Genomic DNA, 16644 nt, shown 5'->3' on the forward strand with positions numbered 1-16644 from the left:
AATAATAAGAGGAAAGAGAAAATGGACCTGGAAATGGAAAAGTGTTTGACCTTGGCGCTTAATTACCCACGCCTCTTTCCTTCACACTTAGTTTACATCTTACACGAAGAACTGCCGCTGGGAAATGTGGCGGTCAATTGAAAATTCCTGTGTTCTGTGCATTTCGGTGTAGGAACTTCGTTCTTGTCTCTGGTGAGAGATTTCCTGTCTTGAGTAAATAATCAGTATCTGCATGTCTCTGTCATCACTCAAATCACGGCCAGAAATTTGTAAGGAAAGTCCTTCACGAAGTACCACCAAATATCTAGTAAAGATCGGAGTTGACCATGAAGTGGGTTCTCCAATTTCCTCCCTTTTCCAGGGAAAATACAGGGTTACAGGGTTGTGTTAAAACTCGTGGACTGGTCTTAGTTTCGAAGGAGGAAGCTCATTCATAATCAAAAAGTCAACAAGTACCTATACGAAGAAAAAACCATAGATTGAAATCGTTTAGTACTCGACGATGATGCGCCTGACCCTGTACCAGCTTCGCCTCTTCCCAATGTGTCCGGATGTGACCTGAAGTCTTAAGAGTCCTTGTACTTGATGGGCATAATTGTCAGTTCATCATTGGCATTTACAAAAGAGGCCCTCCTCGAAGGGAAAGAGAACTGGAGGAGGACACCAAATATCGGTTCTCCCCAAAATACGAACGTTCTGTAGGTACACACAAAAATGGCGAACGCTCTAACCAACGATGAACGAGCAGGGAGTGGGCGGAGGAGGAGGAGGAGAAAAAGGAGGAAGAGGAGGATCATGGCGAGAACTCCTCAAAAGTTTTGAGTTTTTTGACCTGAAAGCGCGATTAGGTTTCCGCATCTCACAAAAAAACCGACGAGATCCCCAACTTGCGGAGAGGCCTCTCGTCTCAGTTTCGAGTTTGACTCATTAGACATATTATCGGCGGATTGCAACATGTTTCGATCCAAGGGCAAGTACCTAGTCTACAGGTAGGAAGACCAACCAATTCTCATTCATCTGTCAAACAGGATAAGGAGATTTACTTCTTTCAACTCATTGTCCGGAGGAAATCTCAAGCTTGTGATTACATCGTACGGACTAATTTGTCTGAATTCAGATCAAGGTCTTTATCCCTATCTGGTTGGTAGGCGACAAGTCAGAGCGAAAACCATCCAATCATTATTGCATTAACAGTTCACAAGAATCCCAATGGGACAATAGGCACCATTGATTTGGTTCGATCGAAGACTGCACATGCGTATACTACTCTGCTCTAGAATGTGTTAGTAGTTGTTGAGCAATTTACATGATTCACTCGCACATGACTCACCAGAAGTGGAATCCATGGAGTTAGTTATCCAAGGAAACAAGTAGAGCACCACAATAGAAAAACACTCCTCCGAGAACCATCATCCATCTCCTTCAATTCTCGATCTTCCTACTGATGGCATTCAATCAATCAGGACGAGCTTGAGATCCCATTGAATATTAAATGTCAACCCTAGACCAGGTGATGAATTGAACTTCCGAACGAAAGAGATCCTCAATTACAATGTACAACGCTTCGCAGTTGCACACCTTTAATTTGGTATTCATGTTCATTTGCCACCACCTGCCTGCCAAAAGTACTTCGCACAGTCACAATGTTGTGGACGTGATTTATCCGGAAATTTTCTTCATACAGAAATGGTGGCGGTGTTGATGCTATTGGTTTTTTGTTGTTTTTGCGTGGGCTCTTTCTGGATTTGCAAGTGGCAAGATTGTTATGTAAGCGAAGCCACAGAGCATGGACAATCAAAAAAGTAATGAGCAAGTGGTTTTGTTAATTTTCGAGTAAAATTGGACCCATCTGATGAAACGCCATTTACTTGCACTTCACAGAGCCCAAATCGGTACGGCCTAACACTGCCTAAACAAACACCATCACTTAAATATGATCTTGAATGTTTCGTTTGAAATTGAAGACAATGGTTGTTAACTTGGCAAATTTGTTGAAAAACACGTCTTGATGATGGTTATGAAAGCACGAATTGAAATGGCAAAGTTTTTAACTTGTTACGATAACATGCAATTGTCAAAAGCAAAAATCGGTCTACTTCAAAGGAATCTAGTTCTTTGTTCAAGACTTGAATTTGTTAGAATTTTGAAATTCTTTCTCATTAAATTACATTCAGGCAATGAAAGAACGGAGACGAGATCTATATTTTTGAAAGTACGATCATGTAAGATATTGGCTACCATCCATCTGAAACTCAAGGTTCGATCCTCGTGTGTTGACCTCTGAAAATCAATATCATAGTACCAAAGTTGACCATAGTCTGTATCCACCCTTAAACAGCAAAAGCATAGACACTGGAGCGTTCCAATATTGATCAACCATTCACAGCGATGTTCCGATCCATTAAAAGTGACAAAAACGCAGGACTCGGTCCTCAGACCCAACCCTTCAGAGTCCAGTGTTTTATGGCACCATTAAAATCGGATATTTTAGAGAGATTTAGACTATATAGGTCAGTGAAACGGATCAAACAATGGCTGGCTAGTCCATTATTTCCGGACAGTCTGCGTAATTCACACGTAAAGCTAACTGACCAATTGGCCAGTTGGTAGCCATGCCTTCATTGGTTCGTATTCATGCATGAGTTTGGATTATACCTATCCAGTAGGGGGGTCTTCAGGTGGAACTCACTCAGGTGGAACACTTGAAGATGGTTCAGAGGCTCCCCCACTACCTCCGACAAGGGAACACATTGTAGTGGCTTACCATCAAATACTTACCTGGAAGTTGGAATTCGTCGGAAGAGGGGACGTACATACGTACTCGTACATACATAAAACTATGTACAGGGTGTAAAGAAATTAAGGGCCTCCATGGCTGTTTTTCACAACATTTCTCCATGCTCAAAGATTTTTTTGACATTAAACCACAAGCATTCCTTAAAAGAAACTGTTAAATACCTAGTGAAATATTACAAATGGTCTATCGATATCCTGGAGGCGATGGGTAGCCCTCTGATAAAGTGCCGTCAAAACAATGTCTGAAAATTCAAGTGAGCGCAGTCTGAAGGTCAGAACCAAGGTTAAGGGCATCCTGAAGGCCGGCAAAGACAAAGGAACGTTGGTGAGCCTTTCAGTGTTCATTCTCAAACCATTGGAAAGTGGAGACCCTCATGGAAATGCCATAAATCCTTTTAGAACAGACCGGACTGATGGCCGAAATCTGGATTTTCAGGACTCAATCTTTAGGTGGGCAAACATCAGAAGGTTACCAATCTCCTTTGGAGTGAATTCGGATCATTCGTGGTATGGTGTTAGGTTTTTCAATAATCCCTTTTATTAAAAACTGGAGATTCAATCTGATCAAGTCATTCTTTGAGTTAGGGGGTTGGATTTTCAGAAGCGACAAAGAGCGGCCCTTAATTTCTTTCCACCCTGTACATGTACTGAAAGCGCGCGCACACATCCTATGTACACAGCTGTGCAGCAGTAATGATTGTCGATTAGGTTGGGGAATTAGTACGAAGAACACACGCAAAACATTCCCGGAAGGAGAAACTCATGGACGAGTACCACGATTATAATCTGTTCAATTTGGATGATGGATTTTGTTCAAGTATCCGGGCAATTGCTCATTCAAGAAGAAGTCCTTGGCAGAGGATTCTGTTCCAAATCACATCTGATTGGGGACAAGATATTAAGCGATTATCGGTTCATTTCTCTAGATCCTTGTCCGTTGATGATCCGGCTCAGGGTCAGGCAAAGTTGAGTAGTTGAATGGCTTCCTCATTCTCCATTTCGCTTCCATTTATCAAAGTTTTGTTCACTGATGTTGTCCAATATTTTATCTATTGGATTGCAGCACACCCGAAATTCCCGTTGGGTAGTTGGTTTTGAACATGATTTACGGCTGAACCGGATGAATGCCATTCGCTTCAATCTCAATCTCCGCTATCCCTTTCTTGGCTTCGGTTGGCTTTTTTTTAAACTACCATTTCACGAGTCAATGATGCATGATGGCCAAAATTTCGGAGGTGCTGATTGCATGTTTCACATAAAGGCCTCGCACATTATGCTGAAAAACTGTTATGTCGTCGTTCAGACCCATGTTAACCCCTCGTGTAATGACGGTGAATTTCATTGAATTTGGGACGAAACTCATCCAAACATAGATGGTCATAGTATGACAGTAAAGGGGACGGAAGCTAAAAAAATTAGGTGCATTTGGTCCCCCTCACGCTTAGACTGCCATGAGTACGTAAATGTGTGTGAGAGTGCTTGAAACAGCACCGCCATCAATAATAACAACAACAACAGCACCAACAATACCCTGAGTGAGGCACCACCTACTCAGGCACACATTCAGTTTTCCCCAAGTTGTCGTCGTGACGGATGATGAGACTTCGATTCCATTCGACACCACTTTTTACTATTTGGGTCCTTGTTCGTTGGAGAGCTAGCTCCCATTTGAGTGATCAACAGTGAGAGAATTGCAGTAATCCTTGCCTGATACGAGCTTGCCACCATGATGAACAAATCTGGCATGGTCCAGATCACGAAAGTGTCTCCCATCATGGACGAAAGGTAAAGACAATCACGATCCTCCATCGCATTCATGCATCATGGACAACTTGTCCTTGAGTGGTGCTTTTTTTCAATATTTCCCTCGAAATGTCGGCTAATTGGGCGAATACAGTACGAAGGAACTCGTCGCCAACTTCCTTGGTTCCTTTGAATGACTGCCGAGTATAAAAACCCAGGGATTACCATCTGTTGACGGACCAATCAATTCCCGGATGAATTTGTGCAGACTGCAAAACATCTTGGTCGAATTCAGCATCGGTAGACAAGATCATAAGATATATCAACCAGATTGAAATTGAATGCAAGATACATTGATATGTACCAAATGAAGGTCATTTCCATGATCAGGTCCGCCTGATTCCAGGATATGCTGTTTGCATGAAATGATAACTGGCATAGTTTCGGAACAAATGCCGTTCGGGATCATTTTGCCAACGGCCTATGAATTAATCCAGCCATGCAGTTGACATTTTAGCAATTGTTTGGTGACTGAAATTGGCCCTTCACGGCCGTGCTTGCCCTCTGGTTACTCATTAAGTACGTTGGGGTCTTACGAATTCATCGAATTTCATGCAGTACCGCACACCTGACCTCCCTCCGATCAAGATGCCATTTAATTCTTGGCACGAATCGCCACACAACTCGGAGACCGACCCAACCCTAGATCCCATGATTTATTCCCTCCTTGGGGTTCCTTTACAACCCCCCCCCCCTCATCAGTCCTATCGCAGGCTTTGGAGCACGAACAAATCGTACATGCTCAATGATAACTTAAGAGTTGAGAATTTACCCCTTGATAGTGTCTGTTGCTCTAGATTCACTCCCCCATGCACTTTTTGCATACGTCCTTATCTGAGAAAGATCTAGTGTTCGCAATTTCAAGCGGACTCGGTTTGGCTGGGAAACATTCTCGTGCATGTGAATTGATGACTTCCCTGAATCTCAATTGACTTGAGCAGATTGTAAGAAGCTGTGAGAAGTGGCAAGTATGGCATCACATCATTTCATTTCCGATGGTGGTCAACACCGTAATAAAACAACAACAACAACAGGAAAACACCTTTAATCCGTAGCACAGCTGGCGGAGAACGCCGGGCGTGGTACTAAATATAATGGAGGAAGTTCAGCTGAGGCTCCCTTTGGCCCGCTAGATTGGCTGGATTGGTAGCTGCGGGTGCTTTTTGCCCTCCTTGTCCTCGTCGGTCCGTTGACGACTACTGATGTGCAACGGAGGTACGTACATACATACAACGACGACAAGTTCTTCCTTGGATGCCCAAGATCTGGTTCTCACAAGCAATTATTTTATCTGAGATGCTGAAGGACAGCTCCAAATCGTCTCCTCTCACACATCATCAGTTAGTAGATGACCACCAATGGTCCAATACACATGCCACAATGTGCAGAGTGCCAGCCAACTAACTTGAGCAGAAATCCGGCCGGTGCTATTCTTGTTGTTGATACCTCTTCTAATACTTCTACTACGACTCCGGCAACTCGACATACATTCGTACAACTACAACCGATTCATCGAGAGAGGAGTGGGTTGACTGACAGAGTGGAAAAAAATCGTCTGCGATACAAACCAGTTTCGGGGAAAAATATCCCGAGTCCTTGTTTGCTTTGGGTGTTGCTCATGTGAAGTTCGATAAGCCTTCTGGAGTGAATCCGTGGCGGGTGTGTTGTGAAAGTAGTGAGTCCAACCATGGAGGACGAATATCATACCCGAAACATTCATGTGGTGCCCACGGAGAACAATAACCACGGCAAATTGTCAATTCAGATCTCGAGCAACCCGGGGATATCGTCCACTTACCAATCAGCACAACAGCAACACCAACCTCCTCCACCGCCACCACCACCAAAGAAGGAATCCATGCGTGATGTCAGTTGTTGGAAGCTCGAGCTTGAAAATGATCTTGTGCTTTTTTCCGGGGTTTATGACCGTAATGGTTTCCGAACCGCAGCAGTACTAAATAGGACAGTAGCTCATTTTCAAGCTCGATCTTGGACTGCTTAGCCTCTGCCCGAGGACACCATTGAGGTGGTAACAGGCAAATGGACCCGATACATCGATTCTAACTCCAACACCGAGACCCAACCCAAGCAGCATGGGTTTATTGGGGATGAGTCGCCAGACTCTTCCAGTGTGAATGAGAGTGAACGATCCAGTTCGTCCGGAAATGGCAGATTGCCAGCCAAAGATGCCGACTCTCCGGAGCCGATTTTGGCGGTCTACCGGACCCAGCCCCTGAATCCTAACATTGCCACCCAAAGGTTCACGGATCTGGGCTACTTAAATTACGCGAGGTAGGGCACGATGGGCTCCAGATGCTTCCATGCTGGGCACTGCATATTTAGCATGCCTCTTGAAAGCAGGATCCTTTTATAATCGTGTATGAAAGGAGCTTGTTGATCTGGGCACTCTGTGTACGTACGTACGTACGTACGTATGCACCCGAGTAAATCATGATACAACAGTAGGTTCAGTGGAGATGCAGAGCTGACGTAACCGCTCGGATTGGTTAAATGTCAAAACGAAAAGTGTAGAATTAGCAGACGTTGACGAGAGCTCGGCTTGCGTAAGCTAAATGATGGCCGAGATCATTTGATCTTCAATTTGCCGTAACAGGTATTTCTAGGTGATCAATCGGGAGCATTCCATTGGCCTCCCCCCGGCCCTTCATCCCCACGCATAAACGTACTTGAAATGGGGAGCTTACATAACTATTCTGGGAAGAATGTTACTAAAGGAGTCTACTTCTACATAGAGTTATCAGAAGGCTTTCGAGCAGAACTTACTGCAACAATGTCTTTCCACGATCCGTCGCCTTCTTTCTGGACAAAGTTTTTTTTGATAAGGTTGAACCAAACCACTCAAATTTAGAGTGGCTTTTGTCTTGAAAAAAAAGAGTCCAACTTTGATAAGGAAGAAGATACATGGAAGTTCTGCGCCATTTCTTGTCGTACTTTAGGACAATCAAATATCACTGGAAAAACGCATTTCGTCTTCAAGAAACTTGCAGCAGTCTGATGGCGGTTTATGGCTGGTGATTTTCAACTCTACTAAGCTTTGTATTTGATATTTTGTAACGCATGGGGGGCAAATTTGTTTTCCTCGGCCAAATTGTGTCGTCCGCGGCAAAAAAGCAGTTCTCAGAAAGTGCAGCCCCAGAAATTGTGCATTACTCCCATTTCTGCAAGTTTGGGACCTTGTCAGAGCCTTTTTCTCAACGTTTGTATTGCCCCTTTGACGATTGTGAAGTTGCAAACCAATGTCTCCTTACGAAATAATCTGGCCCAGTTTTGAGCCTCAACAAAGAAAAAGACTAAGTTAAAGCCTCTTCTTGTCTGTGGTTACTGGTACTCCCATTGTTGTTGTTGTTGTTGTTTGACATTCAAGACCATTGGAACAACATTACGAAAAATATGGTCCAACAACGAACGACCACGAAAAGGAACGAACGAGTTCATGTTGTTAGTTTGTGCTTCTTGTCATTAGAACTCGATGGCAGTGGCACGCTAGTGTTAGATTGGGCTTATTCAAGACCATAAATGACGAAAAATGACTTGCTCCCATTTTGGGATCAATTTCAATCATGAGTGGTGGTTTCCCTCGTCAACTCGGTTGGTTTCATTTGCCACTGATTAGCTTAGTGGCAATGGATTGAGGTGTGAACAAATCTGGCCAATGGTGGAAACCGTGAGCAACGTCGTCAAATAGTCTGGCAAGCCCACGCCTCTGGTCCAATGGATCCTGCATTGGACCCAAGGCCGAGAAAGGGGGGAAGAAGGAGCGAGTTTTGCCTCGATTAGACGGATCCTTGTTTCAATGCAGATCTCGCGTTTACCTCCTGGAGTGGAGAGAAGTTTGGTAAATAGTAGGCCGACACTCTGACACTCAAGGATTTACTACTTCTTGAACGTGCACGAGTTCACTAGGCGCTTCAGGCCTTCAGGTTCCAGTTGAGACGATCGCGTTTGGAACGGTCAGTGGTAAAATGTCGTCGTATTGCAGCCCGTTGTTGTGACAACCAGAAGCGAGGAAATTGCTTCATTTTCCACGAGGACAGGGATTCCAGTTCCACTGTTGGCTCTCCATTGGATCAATGACTTCTTGGACTTGACCATGAGTTGATTTGAGTGTGGAAGTGGTGGTGATAATAATTGTTGTGGTTGCTGCTCTCCTATTGTGTATTGTTATCGATCGAAGGCTTGCGATTACTTAACCCAAGTTGCTTATGTACCCGAGCGATCATGCCACCCAAAACCACGAAAGTTCAACCTGTGCGAGTTGAGTCCTCGAAAAGTGCTCGAGGCAAAAGCGGGGCGAAAAAGATCACGGACGAGCCATTGCCTCCGATTAGTGGCGATGCCAAAGATCAGGCCGGAAATGGGGAGGTCAATAATGAGCGAGTAATTCACGAGAATGAGATCTACAACGAGTATGACTTGGACGGGCACAGACTCGAATCTCCAGAACCCACCACTCGATGGGGCAAATTTCGCCGACGTGTACGTCATTGGTGGAAAGATTCCACCTTAAAAGCCAGGAAGGAGGAGTGCATGAAACAATTCCATGAGTGGAGGTTAGGCATAGTTCTTGTTGGCACTTTCCTGATCTGAGTAATTAGACACTAATTGCACACTCTCCTCTGTTTCAGGTAAGTTTCCTTGTTGGATGAAATGTCACCGAAATCGTTCATTCAAAACGCCAAAAAGTGCTAGTTGCGACATTTATCTTCTATTTGAAATTCTCAATTAATGACGTCACAAGTTGAGGTTGGTGGTTTTCAGATTTAATAAGTTCCGTTTTTCTCCTTGATCCTCTTCAAGCTTCATCTTTAGAGATTGTTTAGAGACCATTCACTGTTTTCTATTCCATAATTTCATATCTGATTCCAAAAGCAGTAGAACATGTTATACATTGGTTTCCAAGACATGGTAGGAAATCATCAGCTTCACAAATTCAGTCTTCATTGCGACCGGTCCTTTTTGCTTTCGAGTTTAAGTTTGGCGGGTTTGGGTGTGTTGGGTTCCTTACTACTTTTGGAGCAATTGTTTAGGGTTGTTGTTTGTCTGTCAAGTCATGACCACAATGAAAAGGCATGACAGTTGAAACAAAAAGTAGGAAATTAGAAGAGAAAGGGGCGGATAACCAGACTTCAATCCGTCATTCTTTGTACCTCATACTTCGTCCTATTAGCACAATAGAAGGAAGAAAAAAATATCACACACAAGATTTGGCTTTCATGAGTCGCGATTGGATGGACCTCAGGGTCCACTATTCTCCTCAACCAAGTTGGACAGGTCCAAATAGGGCGCTATCGATGGAAAGTTGGTACAATCGGGGATGACTCGGCCTCGGAGCTTAATGCACGTGTGGGCGCACAAATGTCCCTGGAAATGATCACCATACATCTGCTGACAGAGGTGACAACTTCGCAGACATGTGCTTCGAGGAGATCCTTGAACGAAAATGCTCGAAGGGATCATGAGACACATGACGCTTAAGATTAGCAGGATGGAGGACGGGGTTGGTCGTATCGAGTTCTGCATGGCTTTTTAATCTGCAAACGAAGTGACCAATCTGATTAATTTTCCCATTGACACAGATTAACGGCCAAAGGGATCCATCCGTTAATGGGACTTCACATGGATTGATATTTACATGCCCCATTTAGATGTAGCTTATCAATCCCCTCTTGTCGGCAGTGTTTGCTCGTGTATCTAACTACATTGGAAGGCTCACGTGTTCCAACCAATTGAGCTCGCTCTTGAGGATATTGGAGGGTGTAAAGGATACCCGGCAAGTTTTCAGTTACCCTTTAATAGTGATACACTATATGAAGTGTATGAGTATGAAGTATGAAGTCTATCCACATCTTTGACTTGTATGGTTCCGCAAATAGATTGAAATGTTAAAAAAATCCACCAAATTGATCAAAGGAAAAGCATCCTGGCCATTGATGCTGATGATGTAATTGGTTTGCCATGGAGTGCCATTTTCGGCCTTCAAGGAAATGCAATAACTTCCACCAGGGACACAACACTAAAAAGTTTAACACGCGTATCCCCTAAAGGATTGAAATTACTCTTATCGAAAAAATGGCTTGCTGTGCCATTTTCGCGTTGCCAATTTTTGAAGCCTCTGAACTTCTCCGCCGACATCCAGGAATTGTGTTTGTCTTTTCGTACGCAAATGCACTCATGGCCAAGATACAACGTGACGATCCCTAATTAAATCCCAAAGTTTAAAAGGGGCCTTACCTTCAAGTGTGTAATTTGAAAAAGGGATTGAGGTGACAAGTATGTGGATGAATTTCTTAGGGTATCCGTTCTGCTCGTTAAAGATGAATGCCAAAGGACCGCTTCGTTGTTGACTGCTGAGGAAGGAATGAGCCGATCCTTGACGAGTCCTGGATTCTTGAAGGAGATCAATGGCAATAATTCTTCGGGTTGTCGTCGACGTCAAAGAAGCAGTCGCGTCTCCGTCGTCTGAGCAAATCCTTCGATGGTCGTGGTACTCTGTCAATGCTAATAGGAGAAGTTGGGATGGTGTTGGTGGTTTTGGAGGCAGTAGCCCTATGAGGTGCACTCAGAGCGAGAGAAGAATAGGAAGAAAAAAAACCGTGGGGATGGTTTTCGTGGTGGTGAGAATGACGCTTGGAAAACTCTTGTGGGTGGCAAAGAAAACCAACTCCAATGACAAGTCACTTTTTAGCTGGGATGCAACGCAGGCCGAGCACAGCCCAAAAACCTCTTTGAGCTCTGTGACAAGCCGTTTGAAATTTATTGGTATATCCTTAAAACTAGCGAGATCGGATTTGCTTGGGCAGCAGTCTGGATTAGCATTTTCCTCAGTGTCACAAGACTGGACTGAATAATGGTCAATCGCTGTTCCCAGAGCGATCTTAATCATCGAAAGACGTCAGCAGGCACACTTTGGACCGGGTTCTTTGGCGTGACTTCCGCTTGCAGAGTGAAATGTAGATGGTGTTGGTGCGATATTTTCTTTGGATCCGGTTGAAAGAATGACAAACAGCCCGTCTTTACGCAAAGTTCAAGATGACGCGAAAAAGGTGGAAGAGGCGGAAGATTGACACTAGGTGGTGAATTGGTTGGTTAATATGGGTTTCCTGAATGCTCCCAAGTTCAGCCGCGTCACAATACAAACAAGCCGATTCGGTCCAAGAAAAACTCTTCGTTCTAAGGTCTCGTTGGATCCCAGTATCCCAGTCCAAGGACGGAGGAGATCAGCACTTGAGAAGAAGCTATTTGGAAGTCTAATGAGCGACTCAAGGGAGCAACCACCAAGAAAGGACTTTTTTATGAAGAAAGAACTTGCAAGAAATGATTATGCGCGATTTTGTGGGTGCGCCTGAGAACGCGTGTCTCTAGGCCCGGGCTTTGCCCTCTCTTCGTTATCATCATCATCGTGGATAGGCCTAATCTTGCGTCATCTCACGACGAATATCTAGAAGAGGCTCTCCATAATAGGCATATACCATACATGCGGACCACAAAATGAAGAATGCTACTGGTCTCTTTGTCAAAATAATATGTTATCTCTAGTGCGTTGGGGAAGTTCAATCATGTCTCTGATTCAGCCATTATCTGCCACCTCCAAGTTGAGAACATATATCCACAATTGAACTTTCGTATAAAAGTGATGCGCATGTGTAAGAAGCAACTCTCGGCTGTCTTCGACTCATTTCGACGGTGGGACATCTTCTTTCTTAAAAAAGGTAACTACGACGATGATTAGTATTGTGATGGGATATTCAAGTCCTACGATACAACCGCCGCCGAGTTCGACCACTAAGATCATCAGAGATATCTTGGTGGTGAAGATATGGTGCTCATTTGATGGTGCCCGTCAGCTCCCTCTTCTCGAGTTCTTATTAGTGCGACCACCTCTACCACCAACGCATACCAGCAACGACAATTTGGCTCATCTTGCCATTGATTCTCTGTCGTAGAGCGCAAAAAGAACGTTTTTGATGAAGGAAAGAGACAATGCCTTTCCAGTTTTTTACACATGCACATGTGCACATGTGCCATCTTGGTTCCATTGAACGTGACCCAGGGATGTATGTTACTAACACTGATGAACACGTTCCACATGACAAAAGGATGCCAGCTTTTAGCACGTGTGTGGGATTGTGACCGAGAATTGAACCTGTTACGCAATGAAGGGGGTGCCGCAGGGTGGAGTTCTTCGTCCATTGAGTGGTTGCCGTTGACTAAGAATCATACACTTCCTAAGGGGCTCAAATTCTCTGCTAAAAATTGTCGTTGAATTATTGAAAGATCTTTCGTAATTGGTGGGATTTTTCCTGGTTGATTTGTCACAACATAGTCAGGGTACGTTCCATCTGCAGTCAACGGTTTTGAAATTGATTGCAATTGAATGCAAGGTGGTTAGACAACACAACCCAATAGCCATGTTCATGTGCAAAAATGAATATTTGACGTCTTAAATAGGATCGAATTAATAATGCTTCACCTTGATTCCCTAAAGATGATGTACATACGTAAAGCAACGTGACCATTGATGGTTCGCTTAAATCTTTGCACGTACTATTCAAACTTATATCGCTTGCCGTGTTGACTGGTTATGATTTGGGCCTCCCTAATTATGGAAAGAGGCCTGGTTGTACTGCATTTGAGCCTCTCGAAGCTATCTCCCATTGAGACAAAGATCAATGACTGGCTCGATTTGAAAAGCCCATTGGGCCAGAGAGCATTACTTGTCAGGGAAACAAAGGATAATCCAGCACCTTCTTCAGAGGCTAACTAGGCTTAACTGGTGAGTCGATCGGCTTTCCAGAACAATCCGGTGCTGTGGGATGAGCATCTCGAGGGCCCATCGTTGACGATGTGGCAAATTTGTGCGATCAATCAGAAAATACACCGAACACACCGGATTATGTGCGTCCTCCGATCAGGTGTATTTAAGAAACGCATTAGACGTCATCACAAAGGAAAAATTACACACTTGACATGGTTCATTCCATTTATCAAGCTCGTACTTTGTCTTTGGGATAATTTTTGGTAGTACGAACCTTTTACTCGTTTTACAAGTTCTCTGAGATCCTAAAAAATGAGGCCTCAACAACACCTTTCAAAAGCCGACGGAGTACGCATAAACAAAGATAGCAAGCCAACCTTATGCCATGGGCACCAACCAGCCGTGGCCCTTAAAAAGCCAACTGGTTGGGCAAGTGTACTGAGTTGCATTGAGGTAAAGAATGATGGTTGTTCGTCCGAGAGATCGGATCGCCTCACACATATGGCGGCTCTCGCCTGTTTGTCTGTCTGTACTGTCCTAGACCACAGACCACCACTCTGCCACTGAAGGTAGAGGAGTACATCTAATGGTTTGATATACCTTTGTGAGAATGGGCACCTCATGGACTGCCCAAACCTGCCAGCCAACCTATGAACCAACCAACTAACCAACCCACGACGCACTCTTGACATCCATCCTCAAACGATAGCTGCCGAGGGGCTCTGCACACACAAAGAACAGCTGAAACGATGAGTGTGTGAATGTTTTGCAAGAAGACATAGCCATTGGAGAGAGCTTTCAAGAATATGAAACGATACGATTTTGGCCTTCTTCCTCTGTGATTAAAGCCATTCGTTTCGAATCGAAACGTAACCCGACACCCTTGCTTTGCACGAAGTGATTGTAGTAAGACTCTCCACTGTGAGATCGACTCCTTGGCCAGTGTAGTGAAAAAATTCTATTCGCCAGGATTAACCTGAACATGACGAAAACACACCTTCTCGGAAGAATGACTCACTCTTAAAGAGAGGCCCAGTTTGGCTTGTTTATTTGCTTGTTTCAAAGTGAGTGAACGGCTTAAGCAATCAATGGCTTACAAATATCAGTACAACCCTGGCATCCAGGATAATGTCAGTTTGCGATCCCTACCCAGATCCAGGAATGGCACACTCAAGCGCTATGAAGTCAGGTAAATTTCCGATTGGAGGTGTGTCCAAGCACTTACTTACAATTTTGGCAATTGTACTCGGACTTGTGAAACGTATCATCTTATGGAACAAAATTCCTGGTAGTTAATGCAAAACTCGCCATTTCCTGAGTTATTACGACTCCCCAAGTCCTCAATGTTTACGGGTGGATGAGCACAATATTGCCGAGCAATTTCACGACTCTCGTGACGTGACCAGTTTTTCTCGGGGAATCCAAGACACTTTCAGTCTAAAGAGGTTGTGGTTGACAATTTGGGGACGCACCTCGTTGCTCATCATGTTTCGGTATTGAGGAACATGACTGTGATGACAAGAGACTTGCGTAAAAACCCACTTCCTTCTTTTTCCATCAACTTCCTATTGCCCTTCATTGTCATCGTGGTAAAAATCATCAGTGACAATAAAACAAGTGTCAACACGGTAAGAAGGCGGCGATTATATCTCACGTTATTCGATCCTGTACGCCAAGCACATTCAAGCCAATGCTTGGAAGAGGAGGAGGCCTAAAAACATAAATCAATTGCCAACGGTAGTAACATTCATGAACCTTCATTCATAGAGAGTCCTTGAATTTTGGCAAGTTATTTGTACCTTGAATATTGCACACTGAGGTGCGAATCAAGATACTACAGTAGACATTTACAGTATCAGCTCATGTCTTTAAACCATGAATGTGCAGACATTTTAAAATGCTCTAGGTCGATAGTGTTGTAATTACTCTAAGTATTACAGCACATTTTCAATTTGAGTGGACTCACGTCAAGTTTTGGGATCATTTCCTCACTTTGGAGGTGACCTTGGTGGCTTGTACATCAGACTCCTTTTAGGTTATGTAATACGTTATGAAAAGTCTTTGCTGGGCTTAGGTAACTTTCCTATTGAGGACACTGCTCATACGAAACCATGCCTTGAAATACTAACGTTTGAGTTTCTATTACAATATACGCTGTGTGTTACTAAAGATAAATAATTAGTTAATATTCGATAAACCATGGAGTTCTAGAAATACTTTTGGGGTGCCGACGGTTTTCCCACTAATGTACGTAGGTCAACTCTTGGTTGGAGTAACTATGGGTCTTTTTTAAAAGATATCTTTAGATTAATAAACTTGGAGCGTTGCAGTAAGATCCCAGTCACTTCTATAACATTTTTGTGTAATGATATTTTTTTCATATTGTCCAAAGCTTATGCAGCTGCAGCTGAGTAGGCACAAAATTACATTTTTTTGTAGACATTGCTACATAACTTTAACTAGTTCTCTCGAGTTCCTCGAGCCCGGTTTTGAGGCCAATAATGGACAAGTTTGTTTTTGTGGCAAGATCTTTTGATCATATTAGGTTCTAACTCTGAATGCTTTCTGCTTTGAGTGTGCTTTGCCATCTCACGTTGCCTGTTTCGTGCTGAGCGTTTTCCCTTTAAAAATCTCGTTTAAAAGTCTGCCATTGTGTTGCCGATATGAATGTTGTAGGAGGGCTCGGAAATTGTGTAGGAAAATTACGCCAAAGAAGTCACTCTCGATTGAATCCCTGTCTAACTCATGAACAATCTCGTCCATTCATCCCACCAACCAACAAAAAGCCCTTGGCACGGCAGTCATCTATGTACATACATATACCTACGTACCTCCAACCCAGTCAGCTCACTTGGCCAGGTTCAACTGAAATTACTGTCATGCACTGTACTTACAGAACACGAGATCGGGTCGGCCATACTTTTTCCCCCTGCTTGAACGCGCCAATCTACCATGGTAGTTTTACATGCACGATTGTGCTTGTGTTGGTTTCGCACGGGAGATATTCGGCTAGTGCCAATCCATCCACCCGTATATCCATCCAAAGCGAACCAGCCATTTTCGTGCTACCCATGTAGAGTGTGGAGTGGTGGTCGCCTTGGATCGACTACCACAGTATGTATGTTCACTCCGCCAAGTATCGCGTCAGTCCAGGGGAACATGTACACTAAATTGCATGCCACACCAACCCAGCGACCAACCAAGCAACCGCGTCGTTCTGCCAACCAATGGAATGGCCTAATTATTTTCGATTTTTTTTTGTTTCGATC

General features: G+C 43.9%; 1 protein-coding gene across 6 annotated transcripts in view; it reads left to right on the top strand.

Annotated features, from left to right (window-relative positions):
- Nucleotides 1-16644, top strand: part of LOC131882483 (transmembrane ascorbate-dependent reductase CYB561-like) — a 37046-nt gene that overhangs the window by 16262 nt on the left and 4140 nt on the right. Inside the window, exons 1-2 of one of the 6 annotated variants that reach the window (XM_059229636.1) lie at nt 5951-6466; nt 6602-6891. The exons of 4 other annotated variants lie outside the window; for them this stretch is intronic. In XM_059229636.1, coding sequence (XP_059085619.1) covers nt 6287-6466; nt 6602-6891 — 470 coding nt within the window. In that variant the 5' untranslated portion in view covers nt 5951-6286. Of the gene's footprint in view, nt 1-5950; nt 6467-6601; nt 6892-8461; nt 9171-16644 lie in introns of those variants that run through there. One more of the 6 variants, XM_059229637.1, reaches the window with a different exon arrangement.

Source organism: Tigriopus californicus, chromosome 6 (genome assembly GCF_007210705.1).
Source record: "Tigriopus californicus strain San Diego chromosome 6, Tcal_SD_v2.1, whole genome shotgun sequence".
In the NCBI taxonomy this organism is placed as follows: domain Eukaryota; kingdom Metazoa; phylum Arthropoda; class Copepoda; order Harpacticoida; family Harpacticidae; genus Tigriopus; species Tigriopus californicus.